The sequence below is a fragment of the Dermacentor andersoni genome, chromosome 8, assembly GCF_023375885.2.
Source record: "Dermacentor andersoni chromosome 8, qqDerAnde1_hic_scaffold, whole genome shotgun sequence".
Lineage (NCBI taxonomy): Eukaryota > Metazoa > Arthropoda > Arachnida > Ixodida > Ixodidae > Dermacentor > Dermacentor andersoni.
Window position 1 is genome coordinate 126,136,752 of NC_092821.1, and position 22,090 is coordinate 126,158,841.

At 46.5% G+C, this 22,090-nt stretch overlaps 1 protein-coding gene and 1 long non-coding RNA gene across 3 annotated transcripts in view; one reads left to right on the forward strand and one right to left on the reverse strand.

Annotated features, from left to right (window-relative positions):
- Nucleotides 1-22,090, forward strand: part of LOC129383323 (uncharacterized) — a 192,140-nt gene that overhangs the window by 124,476 nt on the left and 45,574 nt on the right. The gene's annotated exons all lie outside the window — the stretch shown is intronic.
- On the reverse strand, nt 1,538-10,897 carry LOC126525564 (uncharacterized). The gene is made up of 2 exons (XM_050173492.2): nt 9,456-10,897; nt 1,538-2,692 (listed from the first exon to the last, which is right to left on the reverse strand). Exons 1-2 carry the CDS (start codon nt 10,617-10,619, stop codon nt 1,538-1,540), a joined length of 2,319 nt encoding a protein of 772 aa, XP_050029449.1. The 5' UTR covers nt 10,620-10,897.

Genomic DNA, 22,090 nt, shown 5'->3' on the forward strand with positions numbered 1-22,090 from the left:
GTTAGCTCACCCTCTTTATCACTACGAAGGAAGGAAATAATTTCTAAGATGGGCGCATTAAGACTCTCCCGCGCGCTCAATACACACGGAGGCCTTGATATTTTTTGTCACTGCCTCGTGCACAATTTCATCGCGATTGTTCCTTGTTTTTTTTTCTATTTTGTAGAACCTTATAAATTGCCTGCCTTCACGAAAGTTGTTGAAAGTTGAAAGTCTGCGCTTTGTGCGTGCGTCTATGTTTATGTGCATGTCCTGTCTTCCTCGCGCAGTTTAAAATTTCACTGAATCTATGAACCGACTAACAGAAGAACATACCTTACTTTCCCTCAGAATTCAAACATTTCCGGCAAGAATCTTCTCCGAAATAGTGCTGTTCACTCGTTTCCTGCAAGAGCAATGTGTGTTTTTTACCCCTCCGAAACAACATTTCAAGTACTATATATCAGTACAGAACATTTCAATTTACTTCCAATTTACGCGCTGAAGGACACGCTTGCCTGGAATTTTACAGCTCCTAAGTGTTCACAAAAAGGTTATGCACTATTCGACCAACGCCTCTCATAGTAACATAATCGGGAGCTGTCTTCAAAGTTGCCCCTTTCCTGTTCAAGCTGTCGTATCTCTATCTCGCCAACTTGCGGGCAAAGCTCACCATATTCACGGGTCATATACCTGTGAATTTGATCATACCATGTATGTATTGTCAAAAATGGCATCCTTCTTAGCTTTGATATATTGTCCCTATATTGTATGTGTTCCTGTACACAAAGGTCTGTACGCTCAAATAATTGATATGGGGCTATCAGATATGGAAGTTACAATGTTTTCTTCCATAGGGCTGCCACGCCCACACCGGAGCAGCACTTAGGCCCGGCACCTGACGCACTAAAATCCAAAGATTGGAGCAGTGCCAATGAACGTTACTTGCGGTTTCACAGGCAACAAAGGGCGCGAGCCCCACACACACACCACGGTCTCAGACCGTCATTTTGTAGCACAAGCTGCGTCGATGCATGCCACTGAGACCTATCTAAAGACTAACAGCGAAAGATAGCACGTTGCGTCTCACGCATGTAGCCTACTCAAGGTAACGAGCTGACCTTTGACTACCAGTTATGCATGGTCCTACTGGTATAAAGCAATGTAGTAAACAAAAGAATAAAGGCATTATGCTGTTTCTCGTAACTAAAGCGTGGCTTCACTGGCATTCGCGTTTAAAAAATGTCCTTTTCTAGGCTAATGAACAAGGTCCGGGCAGTGATAAACAACTCTGCAGATTAAGCGACTTCGAAACTCATTAGTCCACTTCGAAACTCAGCGCAACGATATTACGCATGTCAAAATATCGCCCTGCGAAAAATCGTCAAATCGCCATCTACAGTACATTTGCTTCGTCGAAATTACGCCGTTACAAACTTGGTTCACGGGATCACTAGAGAACGTTCCGGAGAAATGCCGCGGGTTCTAAGTCGCGACAGTTTCGTAAAATGTGTACATTGCCGTGCTGTCGCTCAAGGCAACATACACTCAGTAGCCATCATTTCGCTCGGTTCCGGCTTCCACTTTTGAGATTGCTACGCCTAGCGAGCGAGGGGCGAGCCGTTGTGTCGTCGATTTTGTTGGTGGCTTCGACTTTGGCTTCAGCTCTCTCGACTCCACCACTGGTTGCGTCACCTCCTGTTGCAGCTGACGTAGAAGGCGGGAGGTCAGTGTGGCTGTGCGGAGCCGGGACGCCTGTGGTAGCCGGTGCCTCAGGCTGATACGTGATAGCTAGTTGCTGGGAAGCCTCGGCTTGGTCTTTGGCTTCGCCTATAACTAGACCAACGGTGCCACTCCCTGCGTCGTCCGCCATTGTCGTCGAAGGCTGTGAAACATCGGCGAAGCTATCCAGTGCCAGGGCGTGCAGAATGACGACCGCGTCATTCGCAGCCAACGGCAGTTTTGCAACTTCGACTTGGTTTTCGTCATCATCTTTGGTTCTGCCCATAACGTCACTGCCTACGTCATCTACTGGCACCGAAGACCACGGGGAATTAGCGTCACCATCTAATGTCAGAGTGCGATCGCGGGCATTTCCATCAGGCATATTTACGGTAACTAGGGCCCGGTCAACTTTGGCATTGTCTTTCGCTAAACCTGTAGCGGAACCGAAGGCGCGACCACATTGGTCATCCTCTACTGGCGCCCTCCCGGGAACATTGACGTCAAAGCAGCTGTCCGGCGCCATTGAGGGATTGGCAGCTACGAACGCCTCAAGCGTATTTGTAGCCACCAGCGCCTCCAGAACTACGGCTTGTTCATCGGAGCGACCAGTGAGGACGCTGCTTACGTCATCCACTGCAGTCGCTGACGTGGTGGAAGGCCGAGGAGCACCGACACGACTGCCCGAATCCAGGGCGCTAGCTGCCGGCCCGTCGTATGGCTCGGTGGTAGTCGGTGCCTGGACGGCACCTGATGGCAGGCTTGTTGGCTCTTTCGCTCCTGCCTGGAACTCTCTGCTTGCTCGAGCGACGGCAGGCTTTCCGGTGGAGTCGCGTGTTTTCGTCACGTCGCGCCCGGACTGTCGCGGCGTAGACGTTGAATCGAGCAGCGACAAAAGCTCCAAAAGCTTGTCGCCAGTGCGGTTTAGGTCCTCCGTCTCGCTCACGATGCCAGACATCGAGCTGCTTAATGGCAGTGTGGGAGGCCGCTCCTTCAGAAAAGAGGAGAAGGAACACAAAAAGATAAACAAGTTTTGTGTCCAGAGCCGTCACGGTTTAGTTTCCTACTAAAATTACTAGAGGTAAATCTGGCGCTGCGATCCCTCAGCCACCGTAGGAATGATGGGTAATACCAATCTTCGTGCTTATTGCTTCTGACGTCCTCGTGGCGTGTTTTCTTACGCTTTATCTCCCCAAATTTCCAAGAAATCATGTTTTTATACGCACGAAAGCAATATGTATAAATAGGTAGCTTTAGCATTTATAACGGAATATATTGTTCAAAATAACGAACTTGTAATGTCACAATGACGGTTGAACCTAAAAGGACGACCTTTACGCAAGCCCTACCTACGCTTTTAATGCTGGCCGAACCGCCATACGTGCAGCGTTAGTAGACACTTGCGCCTACTTTCCCAAATTTTTGTAGGAAACTCTATGGGAGCTGGGGAACGTAAAGCTATTCAAAACTTTTCTATGCCAAAGTGAGGAGAGCATTTGATTGGTCTCTTCAGACAACCCTGCAGGTCACCACCCGTCGGCGGTTACACAAATTTGGAGATTGCAATAAAAACATATTGGAATAGCTTTACGTTATAGGGCCCTTGAAATAGAAATGTTCGAAATAGCTTTAAGTTATAGGGCACCTGTATAAAATTAGTGGCACTCGTTAATCCTGGACATGGCTTCAAATGAATGTGCAAACGTGTACAGGATGTTTCACAAGTTGACAATTATTTACGACACTTGCAAAGTGCTACAGCATAGCGCAAACAAAGCAAGCTCACCTCGCTCAGTGAGCAGTACAGAAAAAAAAGCATTCAAGGGCACCTAAGTATCCCTACGTAGATTAATGTGAAAGCATTGCGACATATCTCCGATGATGCCTCGGCCTCGTTCGCGTACTTGCGTGTATGTCCAACGGAGCCGGGTGCAGATACTGACTGGGAAGTCGAAGTAGAAGGTTCGTTCATCGAAGCGCACGACAGAACTCATCGAAATCACCGCAACGACTGGCAGCCCCGTGACGCGTGGCGCTATATACAGGCCGACCACACAGTTGCTGCTTCCCGGCGAGTGCAGCCTCTCTTCCCGGAAACGCTTGCGGCGAACGCTATGCGCGAAGGTGAGCTTTCTGGTTCTTTTTGTTTTCGCACGGTCGGCGCCCCCACTACCGCGATGGATGGATGGATGTTATGAGCGTCCCCTTTGGAACGGGGCGGTGGGTTGCGCCACCAATTAAGCTCTTGCTATTATACTGCCCAATGTCCTACCTAAGTTAAACAATACAAAATAAAAAGAGTAAACACTATGAACTCCCACACCCTAATTTTCTGATCCCCCATTTCTAACTATGCTTTTGTACGTCTCCGTCTTTTGTCGTTTCCCTAATTTTCGTCTACGAATCCTCCAATCGCCTCTTACTAATGTCTATTGCGGACATGTTTACTTTTCCACTGCTCCCACTGAACCCAAGGGCTTCAAGGAGGCCAGTGGTGCCTAAATCGACCGCTGGGTAGACGTCTTCACATTCTAATAAAAGATGCTCCATAGTTTCCCTAGCTTTACCGCAGCAAGCACATGCTTCCTGTTCCTTCTTATATCTCGCTTTATATGCGCGTGCTCTAAGGCATCCCGATCTCGCTTCGAAAGGTAATGAGCTTCCCTTTGAGTTATCATAAATTGTTTCTTTCCTGATTTCATTTTTTCTTCTTAAGTAGTTACTCATGGCAGGTTTTCTTTCCATTGCCACCACCCATGAGATTATTTCAGCCTCTCTGACTTTCCACTTGACCGTCTTTGTTGCTGTGTTGCCCACCCTACAGGCCACATACTTGCTGGTAAGCGTCCTAGTTCTTTTCCTCCACTGTGAATCAATGTTTTTTCCTATACAGATACCTGAACACTCCCCCAGCCCATTTACTTTCTTCCATATTCCTCAGGCGTTCTTCATACTCAATTTTACTGCGAGCTTCCCTCACTTCAAAACTATTCCAGCCCATATCACCCTGCACAGCTTCATTTCATCCAAGTTTTTATGCTTATTGTTTTCTCAGTCACTCGCCACAGGTATCATCCCAGAAGACTGGAAGATGGGGAAGGTCGTTCCTGTTTTCAAATCAGGTAACAGAGACTCTCCACTCAACTATCGCCCCATTTCCCTAACTAGCATCCCTTGTAAACTAATGGAACACGTCATCTACTCCCAGATAATGCAGCATCTAGACTCTATAAATTTTTTCACTCCATCCCAACATGGATTTAGAAAAGGCTTATCATGTGAGACACAGCTTGCCATCTTTCTTCACGACGTTCATTCCAACCTTGATGCTAACGTACAAACTGACGCCATCTTTTTAGACTTCGCCAAAGCATTCGATAAGGTACCTCATCAACGTCTACTCTTAAAACTTTCCACACTAAACTTGCATCGAGAAATTATTGCATGGTTAAAAGAATTCCTCACACATCGTTCACAGTCCGTTACTATTAACAACTACTCCTCTAACCGTCTACCAGTAACATCGGGCGTTCCTCAGGGAACTGTCCTTGGCCCCCTGCTGTTCTTAATTTATATTAATGATCTACCACAAAATTTATCATGTCATGTCCGTCTGTTCGCCGATGATTGCGTTATTTATGCCCCAATTACTAATACCGCTGATCAAGAATCCCTTCTGGACAATCTTAACCGCATTCAATCATGGTGCAATCACTGGTTGATGACGCTTAATCCCAATAAGTGCAAACTCATGTCTTTTCATCGTCGTCACAACCCGCATTTATTTACATACAAGATTTCCGATTCCCCTGTCCAACTCGTTTCGTCCTATACTTACCTCGGTATCACTATCAGCAATGACTTATCATGGCGCGAGCACGTAACAAAGCTAATATCATCTGCGAATAAAAAACTAGGCTTTCTTAAACGTCATCTTCACGACGCCCCTCAAAATGTAAAGCTACTTGCTTATAAATCATTAATCAGGCCAAAACTTGAGTATGCATCCGCCATCTGGAATCCACAGCAAGCTTACCTCATCGACTCATTAGAAGCTGTGCAAAACAGAGCCGCCCGTTTCATTCACCGCTCATACTCACCCTATATCAGTGTTTCATCTCTCAAGCTACATTCCCAATTATGCAGTCTTTCCCTCCGTCGCCGTATTTCTAGCCTGTGCCTATTTCACAAATTTTATTATTCCCAGCTCAGACAGCAGCCATACATCTGCGCACCGCCATCACGCACGTCTCGCCGAATTGGTCATCCGCTGAAAGTCTCACGCCAACGTGCCCGTACGACTACATTTTCCCAGTCATTCTTCCTCAGAACAGCAAGCGACTGGAACGACCTTCCCCATAAAATTGTAGCCATCACCTGTCCATCAACCTTCCTAGAAAAAGTTACATCCCACCTGTCATCATGAAAAAAAAAAATGTTTTACTTTTTCACGTTAAACCCACCCCTTATGTAAAACCCCCTGCAGGGGGTCTTTAAGGAAATAAAAATGAAATGAAATGAAATTTGTAGTCTTCCCGTGAGCACCCAATGCAAAGCGACCTACTGACCTTTGGTTCCCATCGAGTCCTGATTGTACCCCTGACTTAAAGCAAACAAACGCATTTTCAAAAGTAAGTCCTGGAACCATTACACCTTTCCACATACCTCGGAGGACCTCGTACCTATTGTATCGCCATAGCAACATGTGCTACATTATGGCTGCGTTTCTCTTCACCTTCACTGTTATTGTTTTTTTCCTGTGTTTCCATATATATATATATATATATATATATATATATATATATATATATATATATATATATATATATACATATATTGCCTTCGTTTATCCATATACCAAGGTATTTATATTCTGTTACCCGAGGTATTTCCTGGCCCTGTATCTCCACTGTCTGTTCACTGTTTTCATTGAATACCATAGCACCTGATTTTCTAACACTAAATTTAAAACCTAAATTGTTGCCTTCCTGTCCACAGATATTAGCCAGACGTTGTAAATCACTTTGCTTGTTAGCTGGCAACACAACGTCGCCCGCATAAGATAAACTTGGGAGCTGCTGCTGTACTATTGTACCTGCCTGTTTGTATGAGAGATTAAACCCGATATTACTTCCTTCTAGCACACTCTCCATCCTCACCATGTACATCATAAACAGCAGCGGGGATAAAGGGCACCCCTGCCTCAGTCCCTTGTTGATATGAACTTTCTCCTCGCTTCTCATCCCTTCCCATTCAACGCAAACGGTATTTTCTCGGTAAATCTTTCTCAAAAACTGTAGACAATCGTCACCTAAGCCTTCCCCTTTCAGAATAAATCACAAAATGTTGCGGTCTACGTTGTCATAGGCTCCTGTAATGTCTAAAAAGGCCACATATAACGGTCTGCTTTTTACTTTTGATATTTCAATACACTGAGTAAGAGCAAATAAGTTATCATCTAAACGCCTACCTATTCTGAAGCCATTCTGAAGTTCTCCCAAAATGCCATTATTCTCTGCCCAAGCTTGAAGCTTTAATTTGATTGCCTGCATTGCTAGCCTGTATATTACCGATGTATTGGTCAACGGTCTATACGAGTAAATTCTATCTTTCTCCCCCTTGCCTTTATAAATTAAATTCATTATACTTTGTCGCCAACTGTCTGGTATTCGTCTATCTTTTAAAGTTTGTTCCACTGCTTTCAACAGAGCTTCCTTACTTTTTGGTCCTAGTTCATTAATCAGCCTACCGGGAACCTCGTCTAGCCCTGTGGCTGTGCGCTTAGGAATTTTCTCTCCCGCTTTCTTCCAGTTGAAATTTGACAGCACGAGCTCCTTTCCCACTTGGGTCTCTTTCACGCTCTTTTTTCTTCGAATACAACCTCGTTATTTCCGTGGAAAGATTCCGCTGTTATTTTTCGGATGTAATTTATTGTCGCTTCTCCTTCCAGTCTGTTTTCATCTTCGTCTATGATATGTTGTTGTATTGTTGTTGACTTCCTGCCTAATAATTTTATGTGGTTCCAAAATATTCTAGGTGCGGCCTTCTTTTTCTCACGTATTTCTGACATCCAACGTTCACTTTCACCTTTTAATTTCGCTTGCACCACGGACGGACGGACGGACGGACGGACGGACGGATGGACGGACGGACGGACGGACGGACGGACGGATGGATGGATGGATGGATGGATGGATGGATGGATGGATGGATGGATGGATGGATGGATGGATGGATGGATGGATGGATGGATGGATGGATATTATGAGCGTCCCCTTTGGAACGGGGCGGTGGGTTGCGCCACCAAGCTCTTGCTACTATACTGCCTAATATCCTACCTAGGTTAAACAATGAAAAAAGGAAAAAAACATTCTGAACTACCACGCCCAAATTTTCTGATCCCCTATTGCGAACTGTGCTTTTGTACCTCTCCGTCTTTTGTCGTTTCCCTACTTCCACCAATCCTCCAGTCGCCTCTTACTAATGTCTATTTCGGACATGTTTGCTTTACCACTGCTCCCTCTGAACCCAAGGGCTTCAAGGAGGCCAGTGGTGCCTAAATCGACCGCTGGGTAGACGTCTTCACATTCTAATAAAACATGCTCCGTAGTTTCCCTAGCTTTACCGCAGCAAGCACATGCTTCTTCTTCCTTCTTATATCTCGCTTTATAGGTGCGTGTTCTAAGGCATCCTGATCTCGCTTCGAAAAGTAATGAGCTTCCCTTTGAGTTATCATAAATGGTTTCTTTCCTGATTTCGTTTTTTCCTCTTAAGTAGTTACTCATGGCAGGTTTCTTTTCCATTGCCGCCATCCATGAGATTAATTCAGCCTCTTTGACTTTCCGCTTGACCTTCTTTGTTGCTGTGTTGTCCACCCTACAGGCCGCATACTTGCTGGTAAGCTTCCTAGTTCTTTTACTCCGCTGTGTTTTCCTCCAATGCGCCGAGGTGAGCGCCATCTGGTGGCGCTTCAAAGAACGCGGCGGCCCACATGGCGCGCGCGTCCCGTTGATTGGCTGTGACCACGTGCCTTTTTGCAGCATCTCTGGCCACGCGCCGGATTTTCCTTTTCGTGAGCCATGTGATGCGTTCGCATTTAAAAAAAATATTCTCAGGTTCACGACACACTCAGTAGAAAAATTAGTTCGAGCGCAACAGGTTGTGCGCCTACAAGACACAGAAGACGACGTGATCACAGATGACGACGTGATCACTAAATTCAGACAGAATTGGTTCTAAACTTGTCCCGTGACTCCGCATTCAGGATCCGAGGAACAGTTGTAGCCCAAAATGACTGAACAATCGAAGGCCTAAATAAAAGTTTTGGAGCTAGTGCTATCTAACCTTATCTTCTAAATGCAACAAGCTTCGTTCACATCTATTGAGCCGTTGGCCAAGGAGGGATTCTTTATTCCACATGCATTATTTATCTAAACAAGAAAATCGCATTTGACCTCGAGCTATGACGCTTTCTCAGAATAGAAGGCCAATTCAGCGACATAAATCCAAAATCAAGAAGGGGGCCAACAGGTGGAGTAGCACACTGTGATGTGAAAGTTAAATAAATAGGAATAAAATGCATCAGAAAGGCTGGCCTACGTTTCGATAGGTGTAACTATCGTTTAGTCAAAGATAAGTTCAACTATCAAAAAGTAGGCCATCCTTTCTGGGGTACCTTATTCCTGTTTATGTAACTTCTATACCACAATTAAACTATAGAGAATGAGAGCACACCCAGGTCTCTTACAACATACCTTCAAAAACTGGCCGCCTTCGGTCGGCGAGGTGACCGCCGCGCCCTCCGAGGCCTTCGACGACCCGGCCTTGGAAAATGCGTGGTCGTCGTGCGGCTTTCCCTTGTGAGTAAATATCTGACCTCGCGCCTTTACTGTCTTGGCCTTCGAAGCGGGCGACGTAGCCGTAACGGCGGGTGCTTCTTTGCCCCTTTCTGTACCAGGTGGTGTCGCGGTCGGAAGCCTAGGCGCAGACGGCTTGCCTCCCGCTGGCTTCGGAGAATGTGCTACCTTTACCGGCGCCTTCGGCGAGGGAGCCCCGGACCTCATGTGCTCTCGCGTCTTGTGCCTGGGATGCAGAATCTTGCGAGCAGGCGATACTGACGCCACTTTTTTTTCACTGGGCAGTGCGGCCATTGATGCCGATGCTCTTCTGTTCGCTGTTTTCCCATCCGAAGCCAGTGCTTTTGCCGTCGTCGTCTGGTTCGCCATGTGGTTCGCCGCCTTGGAGGCCTTGTCAGGCGAAGGGCTCATGGCATTGGATGCCGGCAACAGCGCGTTGGCCCCTGCCGCTTTCTTACGGGACTTCGCGGCTTTGTGATAGTGCTTAATCTTGGACGGAGCGCACGAGGGCGCCGCTGGAGTGTGGGAAGTTCCCTTCTTGCCCGGAGCCTTCTCCGGTGCTGACTTGATCTCTCCACCCTTGGAGGTGACCACCCCCGTCGCCTTCTTGCCCAACTGCTTGAGACCTGACTCGGGACGCCTCCTTAGCGCCGGTGCTGATTCGGGCGAAGATGCGGCGTCACTGGGGGACGTCGATAACGCGGCTGAAATCGGTAGCGGCGACAACGCAGGGGAAAGAACGCCGGCGTCGCAGAAAGACCGCAGATCTTCGGTCTTCGGCACCTTCGACGCCGAAGGACCCTCGGGAGCCCCATTCTTGTTCCGAGTCTTCTCCAGTGGCGATTTGATCCTTCCACCCTTGGTGGTGACTGCGGTCGTCGCATCCTTGCCCAGTCGCTTGGTACTCGACTCAAGACGTCTCTTCAGCACCGGAGCTTGAGCGGGCGCAGACACGACGTCAGCGGGGGATGTCGGTTTCTTGCTTGAGCTTGGTAGCAACGGTGACGTTGGAAAAAGAGCGCCGGCGTCGCTGAAAGACCGGCGATCTTCGGTCTTTGGCATCAACGACGCCTTCCTTGTCGCAAGTCTTCGGCGTGATTCGGAAGCGGTAAGCTTCTCATGACCGTGATGTCCTTTGGCTACCGTGCCACCGTGTCCACATACAGAATTTATGGGCTTCACAGCAAGATCTGGTTTTCCCGATTTAGGTGCATCCTTAGGTCTGTTGAAAAGAAAGTAAAATGCGCAAATTATGTCGTGTGTGAGAACTCGGTCAATTCTATGTCAAAAAGTCAGACTTGAAAAGACTTGAGGACTTTAACAGCGAGGATACCAATGTAGAGAAGATAGTCGAGGGTATTGGAGGGTCGAGGGCAGAAGTGTTGTTACCTAAATAGACATTAAAAGAAGATATTAAATGCGTTCAGACGGGTAAACTATTGTTTCCAAGCAATAATTTATCTGAATTTATGGGAAAAGGGTGATTATTACTGTAAAAAATATCAGTACGATTTAGCGGTAAATGCGACAGAAATGCGTTAGCTTTACATCGCACCTTTCTGATGCCCCGGATCTATTATTTAAACTGCGTTGTCTACATTCCAGGAGTTCACTCCTCGCACGTCCTGCTGCTTGGAGGAGCGAAATCCAATTGACGGTGGTCCCCGGAGCAGCCACCGTCAGTTGCACTATGTATGTGCGTAAATATATATATATATATATATATATATATATATATATATATATATATATATATATATATATATATATATATATAGCGCCAAACATGAAAACGACGTACGTCGAAACACAGTCTTCACTGTCCAAAGGTTTCGGTTGGTGGGCCAGGCTTCGTCAGAGTGACGAAGGCTGCCCAATCTGTCGAACGACTTGGATAGTAAAGAAAGTGTTTCAGCGTACGTCATTTTCATTTTATGACGCTACACCAACGAAGGCAGCCTATTCTTTTCCTGCAATATATATATATATATATATATATATATATATATATATATATATATATATATATATATATATACACGCTCTTCTAAGTTCTCTCGTCCCCCTTCTACATGTACGCCATGACCGGCTTACCACATTTCACACACATGCACTTTTTTTCTACTTTGACACTGCTACTGCTGAAGCATTAATAAAGGCCGAACAGCTACTTCTAGGATTTGGCCACCCAACCTAGTTGCCGCTTATTCGAAACGTCAGTGTGACGTCCGAGATACTTCGATGCATTTTCTGTAGTTTTTGGCCTTTGGTGCAGGAAAAGTTCTTCAAACTACAGTCGGTCACAGCCCAGGAATTACTAGCTTATATGTGCGCTGTTAAACTCAGACACAATTTGCATAGATCACAAGAAAGTTTTTCACCCTCAGGCCCGCGTTCAACTGTGGTATGAACACTGAGAACAAGATAAGGTATCGCACATGCAATACATCGTGCTTGACATAAATAAAACACATGAGCGAACAGTAAATTGTGTCTGCTTGATGATACTGGTTTTGCCACTTCCACTTCAAGTACGCTATTGCAGTGTGCATGCAAAAACATTATCAGCCTCGAATTCACGAATGACACCCGGAGCACACACAAGTAGAAAGTCTCTACACAGGCAGATAGGATTTGGGCATCAGTCTGGCTGTAGAAAAGCTTATGGCTGTAGGAAAGCCAGTTAGGTTCTCTTCTTTCCGTAAAGTCAGGCGGTTATGCGCGTTTTTAAACGGCTATTTTATCCATAAAGATTTGTTACTGGTCTCAAGGTGAAACCTGGACGTCTAAGGCAAATGTTATGGATGATCTTGATATGGCTGTTCAACTGTAACTAATATTTTAGCTTTGAACAACTAGCTTTTATTTTCGAATGAGCCTAGCATTTACATGTTTCAAAGCAATGTCATTAAGCTGTGAGCGGAATCCAGCAGGCTGGGCTATCTTTCCGAGGTGGAGGGCAGGTCCACTGAGTTTTTTCTAAGAGGAGCTCGTTTGTAATTCTTAACCATGTAAATGTACATGTAACTCAACTTAAAGCGCATGCTTGACTTGATCTAAATGACGCCTGTCGTGTACGCGCCGGAGGAAACGCAATAAGCGTCGTGGGCACGTACATGCAAGGCGTCATTTAGATCAATTCAAGCATGTTGAGATGCGTTTCAGAATACGGGGATCACTCTGTCACCGACTGCAACTTGGTTCAGCTTCCATTCCATCTTTCGCGAGAATTCGCGTGAACAAAGCACCAAACACGTCTCCGTCCACGGGCAGAAACATTACTGCCACTTCGCTAATACAGCGTGCTTCGCACAGTGCAGAGGATGGCGTCGATCGCAGACGCCGCTGCGTCCGGCCCTAATCATGCGAAATCCCGCAAAAATATCCCCAAAAGTGATCGTCCCAGAATACGTCCCGCGAACTAGCTCTGCTCTTCCCTTTCCTCGAAATGTCGCACCAACCAGCCCAGCAATATGACATTACTACAAGACCCTTATATCCGCGCTGTGGCACCGGAGTGTTCGTGATTCCAATCATTTTTAGGCAGCTAAGTTAGCCATGAAAAAAAAATTTATTTTGTCCCGTAGCTTACTATAGGTGCATGTTCTTGATGTTATAAGAAATGTGCCCCGTGCGTCGAGCTCATGTGTGTAGCTTTCTTGTTGCACAGATTAGCAGCAAAATTTGTTTATCTGACATTCTAGCCCTGCAACAAAACTGGTGTCCACTGGAGACTTCTATACGGGGTGTTTCACGTAGCTTGAGCCACAGGCATGTCAGCTGGGTGGGCAGAGAAGCAAATTACCCCCCCCCCCTGCCCACACGGTAGTTATGCCTAGGTTTCAAGTTATGTGACTTGCCACCCTCCACCCCACTTCTGAGAGTGGTGGGATTTGGGGAGGGGGGGGGGGGTGAATGCCTCCCTGCCCACCGGGTAGATACGCCTATGGTTCACGTTACGTGGAACACCGTGTATATTTATAGGCTGTTGTAACGTGTGCCGCCATTTTTGCCCGCAAAATTTAACAAGCTGTTCCAAAGGGCATAACCCCAAATATGGGGGCCCTCGTGCGAAAACGTAGAAACGGCCAACACGGCCACGCTTCAAGACTTGCCGAGCCGTCGGCAAAGCAGAAAGTTCCGCAACGATCGGCGCAGGCAGATGCTGCTCCTCAATGGCCAGCTGCTGTCCAGGTGCTGATCCGTGTGTATCCACAGCAGAGGGCGCAGCGGCATCGGGTAACAGTCGACACGACGAGGGTACTTGCGGAGGTGACTGCATCTGCTGGGGAATTCCCGCCGCATTATCGGCGCGGTCCAGAACGCAGGAGTCGACCGGCAATTCTTCAAGCAGTTCGCTATCCACGCGGGTCGGGCCATCGGATGGCACAGTTCGTAAAGGAGACGCAGCCGGGGCCGTGGGTCCCGCGTCGCTCCTAGGAACGAGCGGCAACTTCGCCAGGACTGCCGACGAGTCTCTCTCTCTCTGCGCCACGTGCGGCGGAGAGGAAGTGCGAGCTGGCGCTGGCCCCTTTGTGCGCGCCGGCTTTGGCGAGGCGGCGTCGGACTTGACCGCACGCCAGACGGCGCTCAGGCTTAGCGACTTGTGGAAGGTGCCGGAAGGTTGCACGACCTGCGTGGTGGAGAGAAATTAAGTGACCGAATGCACCGGCTTCACCTGGCCTGACTGACTGACGTCACTTGACCATATCGACTGACTTAGGCCACCTGACCGACCGACCGACCAAATGAATTATTGAGTCATTTAATAACAGACTAATTGATTGACCGAGTGACTAAGTGATCGATTGAACAATTAATAAGGATATGAGCATAATATCGGGAGAAACAAACAATAAAGTGAAGCCGCGACCACTGAATAACTGCCTCACAGCTCTTTGGGTACTTAAACCATTCTGCGGCCACGCATAAGAACGAAGAGAATTTGATTGATTGATTGATTGATTGATTGATTGATTGATTGATTGATTGATTGATTGATTGATTGATTGATTGATTGATTGATTGATTGATTGATTGATTGATTGATTGATTGATTGATTGATTGATTGATTGATTGATTTTGAGGGCGTTTGCGTGCGCACTGCTGTGCCAAGTTCAGTGTTATTCTTGTCTTTAGTCATTGGCTCACACGCTGCTGACGCCACCGCGCTGGCGTTAACGCAGAGGTCGGCACGATTTGTGATAAAAAGCAACAAATAACAACTGGAGAGAATCGACGAAAAGAGGCCCGCTTATTATATACCGTAACTGGTTTCCCCACGACCCCCTTTTCCAGCACGCCCTAGCTTTCCCCCCACCCTCCTCCTCCCACCTCTATCGTGGAAACCCACAGTCAACTTCCCTTTTGCTCTCTCCTTCCTCTATTGGAAAGGGAGGACAGACACAGCAAATTTTCGAGCTGTTATGAAAGGCACATGGTTTACCTCTTTATTTCATCCGGTAACTGAAGGTACTCCACTTGGAAAATATAAAAAAAATACTGGTGAGCCTCAGAGGACCCGAAATAATTGACCAATAATAACTTTTCTATGAGCCAGTTCCTGTTTCGTTTGCCAGGATTGTCGTGACGCACGTGGTAGAAGACAATCGCTCACTCGTCCGCCACGCTGCCACTTGTGTGGCATCATGCAGAATTCCACCTCTGTGCGAAATTTTAGCAGAAATCAGCCAGCGGCTTAGCTGGAATATACACTTGGCGCTCCTATTAATGCAACGCACAGTAGTTTTCTTCAGTTCTCCCATAAGGGTTAACGACCACGAAAAGTTTGAAGCAGGCTTATCTCTGACCTTATCGGGTGGACAGCGCCACTTCACAGGCGGCTGTGCGTTGCCCTCGTCCGAGCTGTCGTAGCGCCAATCGCTGGTCGCCGGGCTGATCTTCCCCTCGCTGGTCAGGATCAGGTGCGTCCCCAGTTGACCGCTTGACGACGACGATGACTCGGACAGCGGTGAAAGAGGCTGCCGGTGCAGTCGACGAAAGCAATTGCAAGACACACACTCGGGAACAAGTTCGCGTTCACGTGCGGTATGCTTTTCGATGTCCTCATTTTAAGCGCCAACTATACATAGTGTGCACGTACATCATTCAAGGATACTCCGCGACTTCCGGTTTACGGCGGCGCCATGTTGGGGAACCTATAGGCCTATGCGCGCGCCTGTTGATAAGGTTCGCCAAGATGGCGGAAGGTAGCGGAAGCAGACGACAGCAGCGGATGTGACGTCACGTGTATACTAAGTATATAGTGGCAACCAAATTTCATTTTGGCGAAATTGGCAATCTTGCGAAAGCTCCGGTCCTGGTAACGGTCTAATTTTCTTATTGAGGTATTTTAAACGCACCTAAACACATGTCCCGTGCAGTTGTTCATTAGCGGATGTGACACACGTCCGAGCACGTCACCATCGAGATCTTCAGCGCGCCGCGAGTGCTGCGTAACCTCGGACGTCATACCGACGTAACGCACTGGTTCTCTACGTTATGGTTCGTGCGTTGTTTCTGGCGAGCGGTAATTACGACGTGTGTTTTTTATAATATTATTATTGTATTCGCATCGAAAACGTCTATTTGTGCAACCTATTATTACACGTACACTCATATTTCAAACATAGAAGTTTGCTCGGGGGCGGCTTTACATCTGCGCTATCCGAAACTAAGCTTACAGAGTGGTCCAAAATCTTTGCAGTTGACCTATAAAAGAGACACTGAAGAAGGCAAGTAGAAATGTACCTATAAAATTGGTAAAACGTTCGTACATTAGACCTGAAATACATCCACCAGTCCCGTCTGCCTGCATATGTTCATCATGACTATTATTTATCTTGCCTGCAGATCGATGGCCGCTCCTGGCAATCACCATTTACCCCTCTATCTTGCGTCGGTTGACTTCATTTTACGCCTGCAAATTTCTTTATTATTTCGCACCACCTAGTTATCCACCATCCTGGAATGCACTTCCCTTACATATAGGCACTGACTCTGGAACTCTTAAAGAACACCGGATGTCAGCTCTGTGGATTGCATGCAGGGCCGGCCCAATTCTGTTTCTTCATCTTCATCTGAACTAGAACATCTGCTACACCTGTTTTCTCTAATTCATACATATGTAACTCTGTCTATTAACCTCGTATTTGCAAGATTGCTCTCTAATGAATGTTTCAGAAGTCAGACATAAAAAAAGTAAGGGCGAGGACGATTTCACGAATTTGAGAGGAGCGTAAACATTTACACGCTTTTACTGGCAGCAACGGTGAGTGCAAGTTTATGCAGCGTGGTTGGCTACGTCATCGGTCTTGCGTAAGCCCTGCTGCTGAGCGACACCGATCTAGTCCTCACAAACAGCCAACTACTTGATCGTGTCCTTACACGACTAGGCGAAGCAGCAGGCGAGGCTGCCGCACTCGGCGATACTGTTTCCTTTTCCTCCAGCTGACGTGAGTCCATTCCTTCGACGACAAGATGCTGCCGGTACAGCATGGACAGCTCCCAGTTTACGGGCGTCCACGTTGGTAGGGGGACCAGGCAGTCACGCAGGCTCTGACGCACACACAGACACACACAAAAGAGCCCAGTGACTCGGCACATGTTCAAGTGACCAATGGTGGATCAAACGAGGGAAGCCTCAGGCTGGAACTAACTCGGAATCGAGGCTAACTGAGGCTAATAACTACCGTGAAGCAAGTTCTGTACGAAAAAAATCCGAGGACACCTGAGCAGTTCTTAGTAGTTGCGAATGCGAAAGCATTCACACCGAAAGCCAGCGTCCCGAGCGCTCCTCGCGCGGTCGTGACGTGGTGTCGCAGCCAATGGGGAATTTCGCTGTTACAGACGCCGCCGGCTTTTTCACTTAATGTGCCATTTGACGCTTCCGCCTCAGAACTAGCTTCAATAAGGTTCTTATGAAGGAAGGGAGAAGGCGTGACGTAAACAATATGGCCCGCGGAAGTTGGTGTGCAGAGGCCGGATGCAGTGTGTTCATGCTCTCTTCTAGTATTTTTCATCAGTCATGCCTATTATGGCTTAAGCAGCCATGATTGCTATGCAAGCAGATATTACAAGGTGGCTATTCTGTAAGTGTCCACCTAGTGGACATGTCCATTTCGTCTGTAGAGCAACATGAAAAATTCCCGACAGAGCTTTCTGTTGCTCAATGCGTGCTGCATAAAAGTGTTTTTTTCCGAGAGTGTAAGAAGCACGCAGATAGATGCAAAATTGCCGCGCGACTGCCCGCTCGAGGCACTTTGCATGTACTCGCGGGCTTCTTCCACGCTCGGAAAAACACTTTTACGTAGCACGTATCGAGGAACAGAAAGCTGCATCGGGAGTTTTTCGTGTTTCTCTACCATTTTCTCATTGACACTTTTCATTTAGTTATAATATTTGAGAAGTTGATCAATTAATTAAGACTAATTATCGAATTAGGCGGAATTAAAAGAAATAATGTGAGTATCTCCAAGCGATGGCAAGCAACATTACCTTAGTTCTGTCCAGCTACGTGGCATTTGCATGTTTTTAATGCTTGGCTCAAATTACGTGGGACACCCTGTATATAAACGCACGGAAATGTTATTACATTCATTTCACAAACAAGAAGAAAAGTACTTGATGAACCGTACTTTCTCAACAGAAAATTAGCAATAATAGTGGACAGGGTAGAATACTTGCGTATTACTTTCATATCTATCCTTGAACAGTTCACATAGAGGCAATTACAGAAAAGGCCTGCCGCCTACTACGCTTTTTAAGGGAACTCCAAAAACGCCCCTCGCCTCGTTCGAGAAGTGTTTATTTACCAATATACGACCGATTAAGGATGACTCCTGTGTTGCTTGGAATCCCTTCACGTCAACATTAAAAGAGTATATAAACGTACGACAAGACATGTAAGCGATAATTTAGACAAATTTGTCAGTTCTGAAATCCAGGAGAAACATTGCTGGAAAATGTTGTCCTCAATTTTTTCACATTTACAATGATCACACCGGTATCGATAAATATGTTTCTTCTACCTCCGCATTACGTATACGAACGAAAAGACAATATAAATAAGGGAGAGAATATAACTGTCGCATTAATGTTCTCATGTACTCGTTTTCTCCCAACACAATTCATCATTAGAATGACCTGGGACGGTATGTATGCCCAACTTCTTAGACGACATTGATACTATGGTGTGGACCTGGTACTTTGTTACACTGTTTCACTCTAGTACGCTTTCGTACTTTCTGCTCTGTCTTTACCGTTTCCTAACGTTTCGTCATCCAATTGTATCCTTAGTTGCCGTGTTTTTCTCTTTGTTGGTGCCTTTGCCTTAAATTTAATTTAACATTTAATTTGAATTATTATACCCCCCCCCCTTATCACAATGCACTACGGGAGCTACAGGTCTGCAATGTATATCAATGTGAAACCATCGCACGTGCGAGCTGTGTCGACTTATCTGTTCTAAGAAACCATAAGCGCTGCCATACGCTGCCGTAATGACGCAGCAACGCGTGTTCAGATGTTCCGCCCCAGTAGCTTCCCCTTCATTGTCACAGGAAGTCTACAAATCTTCGTGCCTTACATCGTGGCCTCAGAGATCGAAGAACCCCCGACCTCGGACGCCACGCTTGCGGAATTTATTGAGCAGGCTCTCAAGCAGGCCCCCTCCCTACCTCACTCGCTTTTTTACTAGCTTTACGCACAGCCTTTTCAAGCATCTCAAGGCGCACACGATCTTGATGGAATTAATCATTTTCATAAATATTCGAGAACAGGAGCTTGTCACGCATGACTGGAGCCCCGGTAATGTGGCAGTATCACCTCAATTTCTCGCGAACGCTCACCAGTCTTGTGCACAGGATGAACACGACGGCGTACACTGGAATAAAGCTGACTTCCACCACCTCCAGCCAAAAGATGGCGCCTTCAATAAATGGCGGGTACCGTTTCTCTCCCAGTGGACTTTGTATCAGCTTGGCCGAAAGCAAAGCCTGCATATGCCAGAGTTACCATTCATTCATTCATTCATTCATTCATTCATTCATTCATTCATTCATTCATTCATTCATTCATTCATTCATTTATTTTCAGCGCGTCCAATATCACTGTAGTTTTGAATAATGGAGGTAGAGTGGCACAATAAAAATTTGAAACTTATAAGGAATGAGGTGCGGGGGAAGGACACGGTGTCATTGCGTAGCGTTAGAGCGAACACCAAGACAAGAACGCGGGTGGCATCAGTAAAAACATAAAATGTAGTCTTGCTAAAGAGACTGGCAACCGCTCAGAACTTTTCACGAGGTGGAAAAAAGTAAGACTATGACTGATAGTGATAGCCTAGCGCACTATTCAAAATTTAAGCAGAAATTATAATTTTAAATTTACACACTAGGTCGCGAAAGACGGTATGTCGCGCCAACTTGCGGTGAAGCCGCGGTACTAGAGATGGATGCACTAGGATTACTGTACATAAGTCGGCTGTTATAAAGTGCACCACACTTATTGTTTGCAATCGCAGTCTTCGTACTGTATCGGTGTTTGCCCTTTATTCTAAGCGCATTACGAGCTAACATTACGCTAACAAGCGGCGCTGCTTCCGCGGCAACGAGTGGAACGGCAGGCACTGGGGTTCACATGAGGTCCCTAGATAAAACAAGTAAAACTTGTTTTATCTAGGGACCTCATGTGAACCACAAGCGTCGCAAGCAGGCTAAGTGACGATTTGTCCCCGCCTCGTTTCAAAGGGGATGCCAATAAATCATCATCATCACCGGAATAATGTACTCGTTTGAAGAGATACGATCTTAACATATTTGCGTTAGCGAGATCTGCCTCACAATTGATGTGTACGTGATGTTCTAAATCAAGAAAATTAAGTCAATTTGTAACCTGCACTTTGCAATTCACTTGGTCCTCTTAGTGATAAGGTGGGCCAATTCAAACTGCACCTGTATGACTTCTAGCTGCAAAAAGAAAAAAGAAACAGAAAGTGTACTATTCTCAAACATCCTCCAAGGTGGCCCTGTCAGTCAAGCGACCAAGGGCTCCAGAAGTGTACTCTGCGTGTGCGCAGGAGCTGGTACTCATTTCACCTTCGAGCTAGGATGTACGGTCCTCACCATAATTCGCTTTTATCTTACATCATGGAATCTGGCCTAGATTCTATGCTGTAGAAGATGGAGGAAAAAGGTGGACCCGGGCCCTTCTTGAAAAAAAAAAAAGACGTTTAATGCAGTAACGTTTATTGAATCAACCAAGACGTTTAAGCTGCCACCATACTCGCATAGTCTCTTTCTTTTTTTTCCTTTTTTCTTTTTTGCTATTGAGGAACCCAGGCTTAATATGCTTATATAAGAGGGGTATCGGCCCTCAGAAATGAAGGAAAGCACTACATCTCTCCCTTTTAACTAAGCCTGTGAGGGCGCTCGCGCCCATGCCCCCATCCCTCCCCCTGGCCTCATCGTAGTTCCTAAGCGCCTGCAGGCTACACAGAAACTCTAGTCTACTACTCACGATAAGAGTCACTGGCGTAACCGACGTCCAACAAACGTTGATGAAGCCGCCTGGATCCTCGTTCGTCATAATCCTAGAGTCGACGCCGAGCCTCCTGACACCTGCGCATGGAGCGCGAGCTTTGGCTTCGAGAAATTAATTATTATCATTGACACAAATTTATAAGAGTGTCGCAAAGTGTTAGAATGATCCCGACAAGAAGGCGCACCAGTGTTTTCCGGAGTGCCGTCATTACTCAAGCAGAAAGATTGGAGTAGCTAAATACTATTGCAGGGCTTCCGTATGGATGTGACGAAAAAAATCGAGCCCCTCGGAATACCATTATCTTCTCTCAATGTACAGCGAGGACTTCAGATTCGGCAGTCTCGATGCCTTTAGGTAGCATAAGAGCGTTTATTGGCCTGTTGCCTGCTCCTAAGCTTAAGTACTATGTGTTCACGCACAACTACGAGCGCATGACTACTATGATGCCTGTGGTTAAAAAAATAAAGAGAAGAAGCAAATGATGATCTGCCTTTACCGCCTTGGCTTTGAGGGGCCGCTGGCTAACAATACCAAAGTACGATACGAGATACGACCGGATCCGTTACAGGCATAGGGAGCGGTACAAGGTAAATAGAGAAGTTTTGAGGAGGAGGAAAAGGAAGATTACGGAGATTTGTACAAAAATGATAAAACGAAAGCGTGTATAGCATACCTGATTAACTTAAGCAGGCTAAGTGACTATTTGTCACTGCCCCATTTCAAAGGGTATGCCTAATCATCATTATGTGGACATCATCTATAACATGCTGAATAACAAAATGAATCGCGTGAAAATCACACGATAAAGAAAGGGCCTCTGGATATACTTCCGCGAGCACTTACCGTAGAACTGAAGGATGACAAGGACCTCGAGTGCCAGCAGGAAGAAGCGCAAATTGCTTTGACTTTGCGACACGACGGCAACCACTTTGGCACCGCCCTATAGGAGAAAACGGTGAACGTTAAGGAGAGATCTATGTTTGCCGTAACG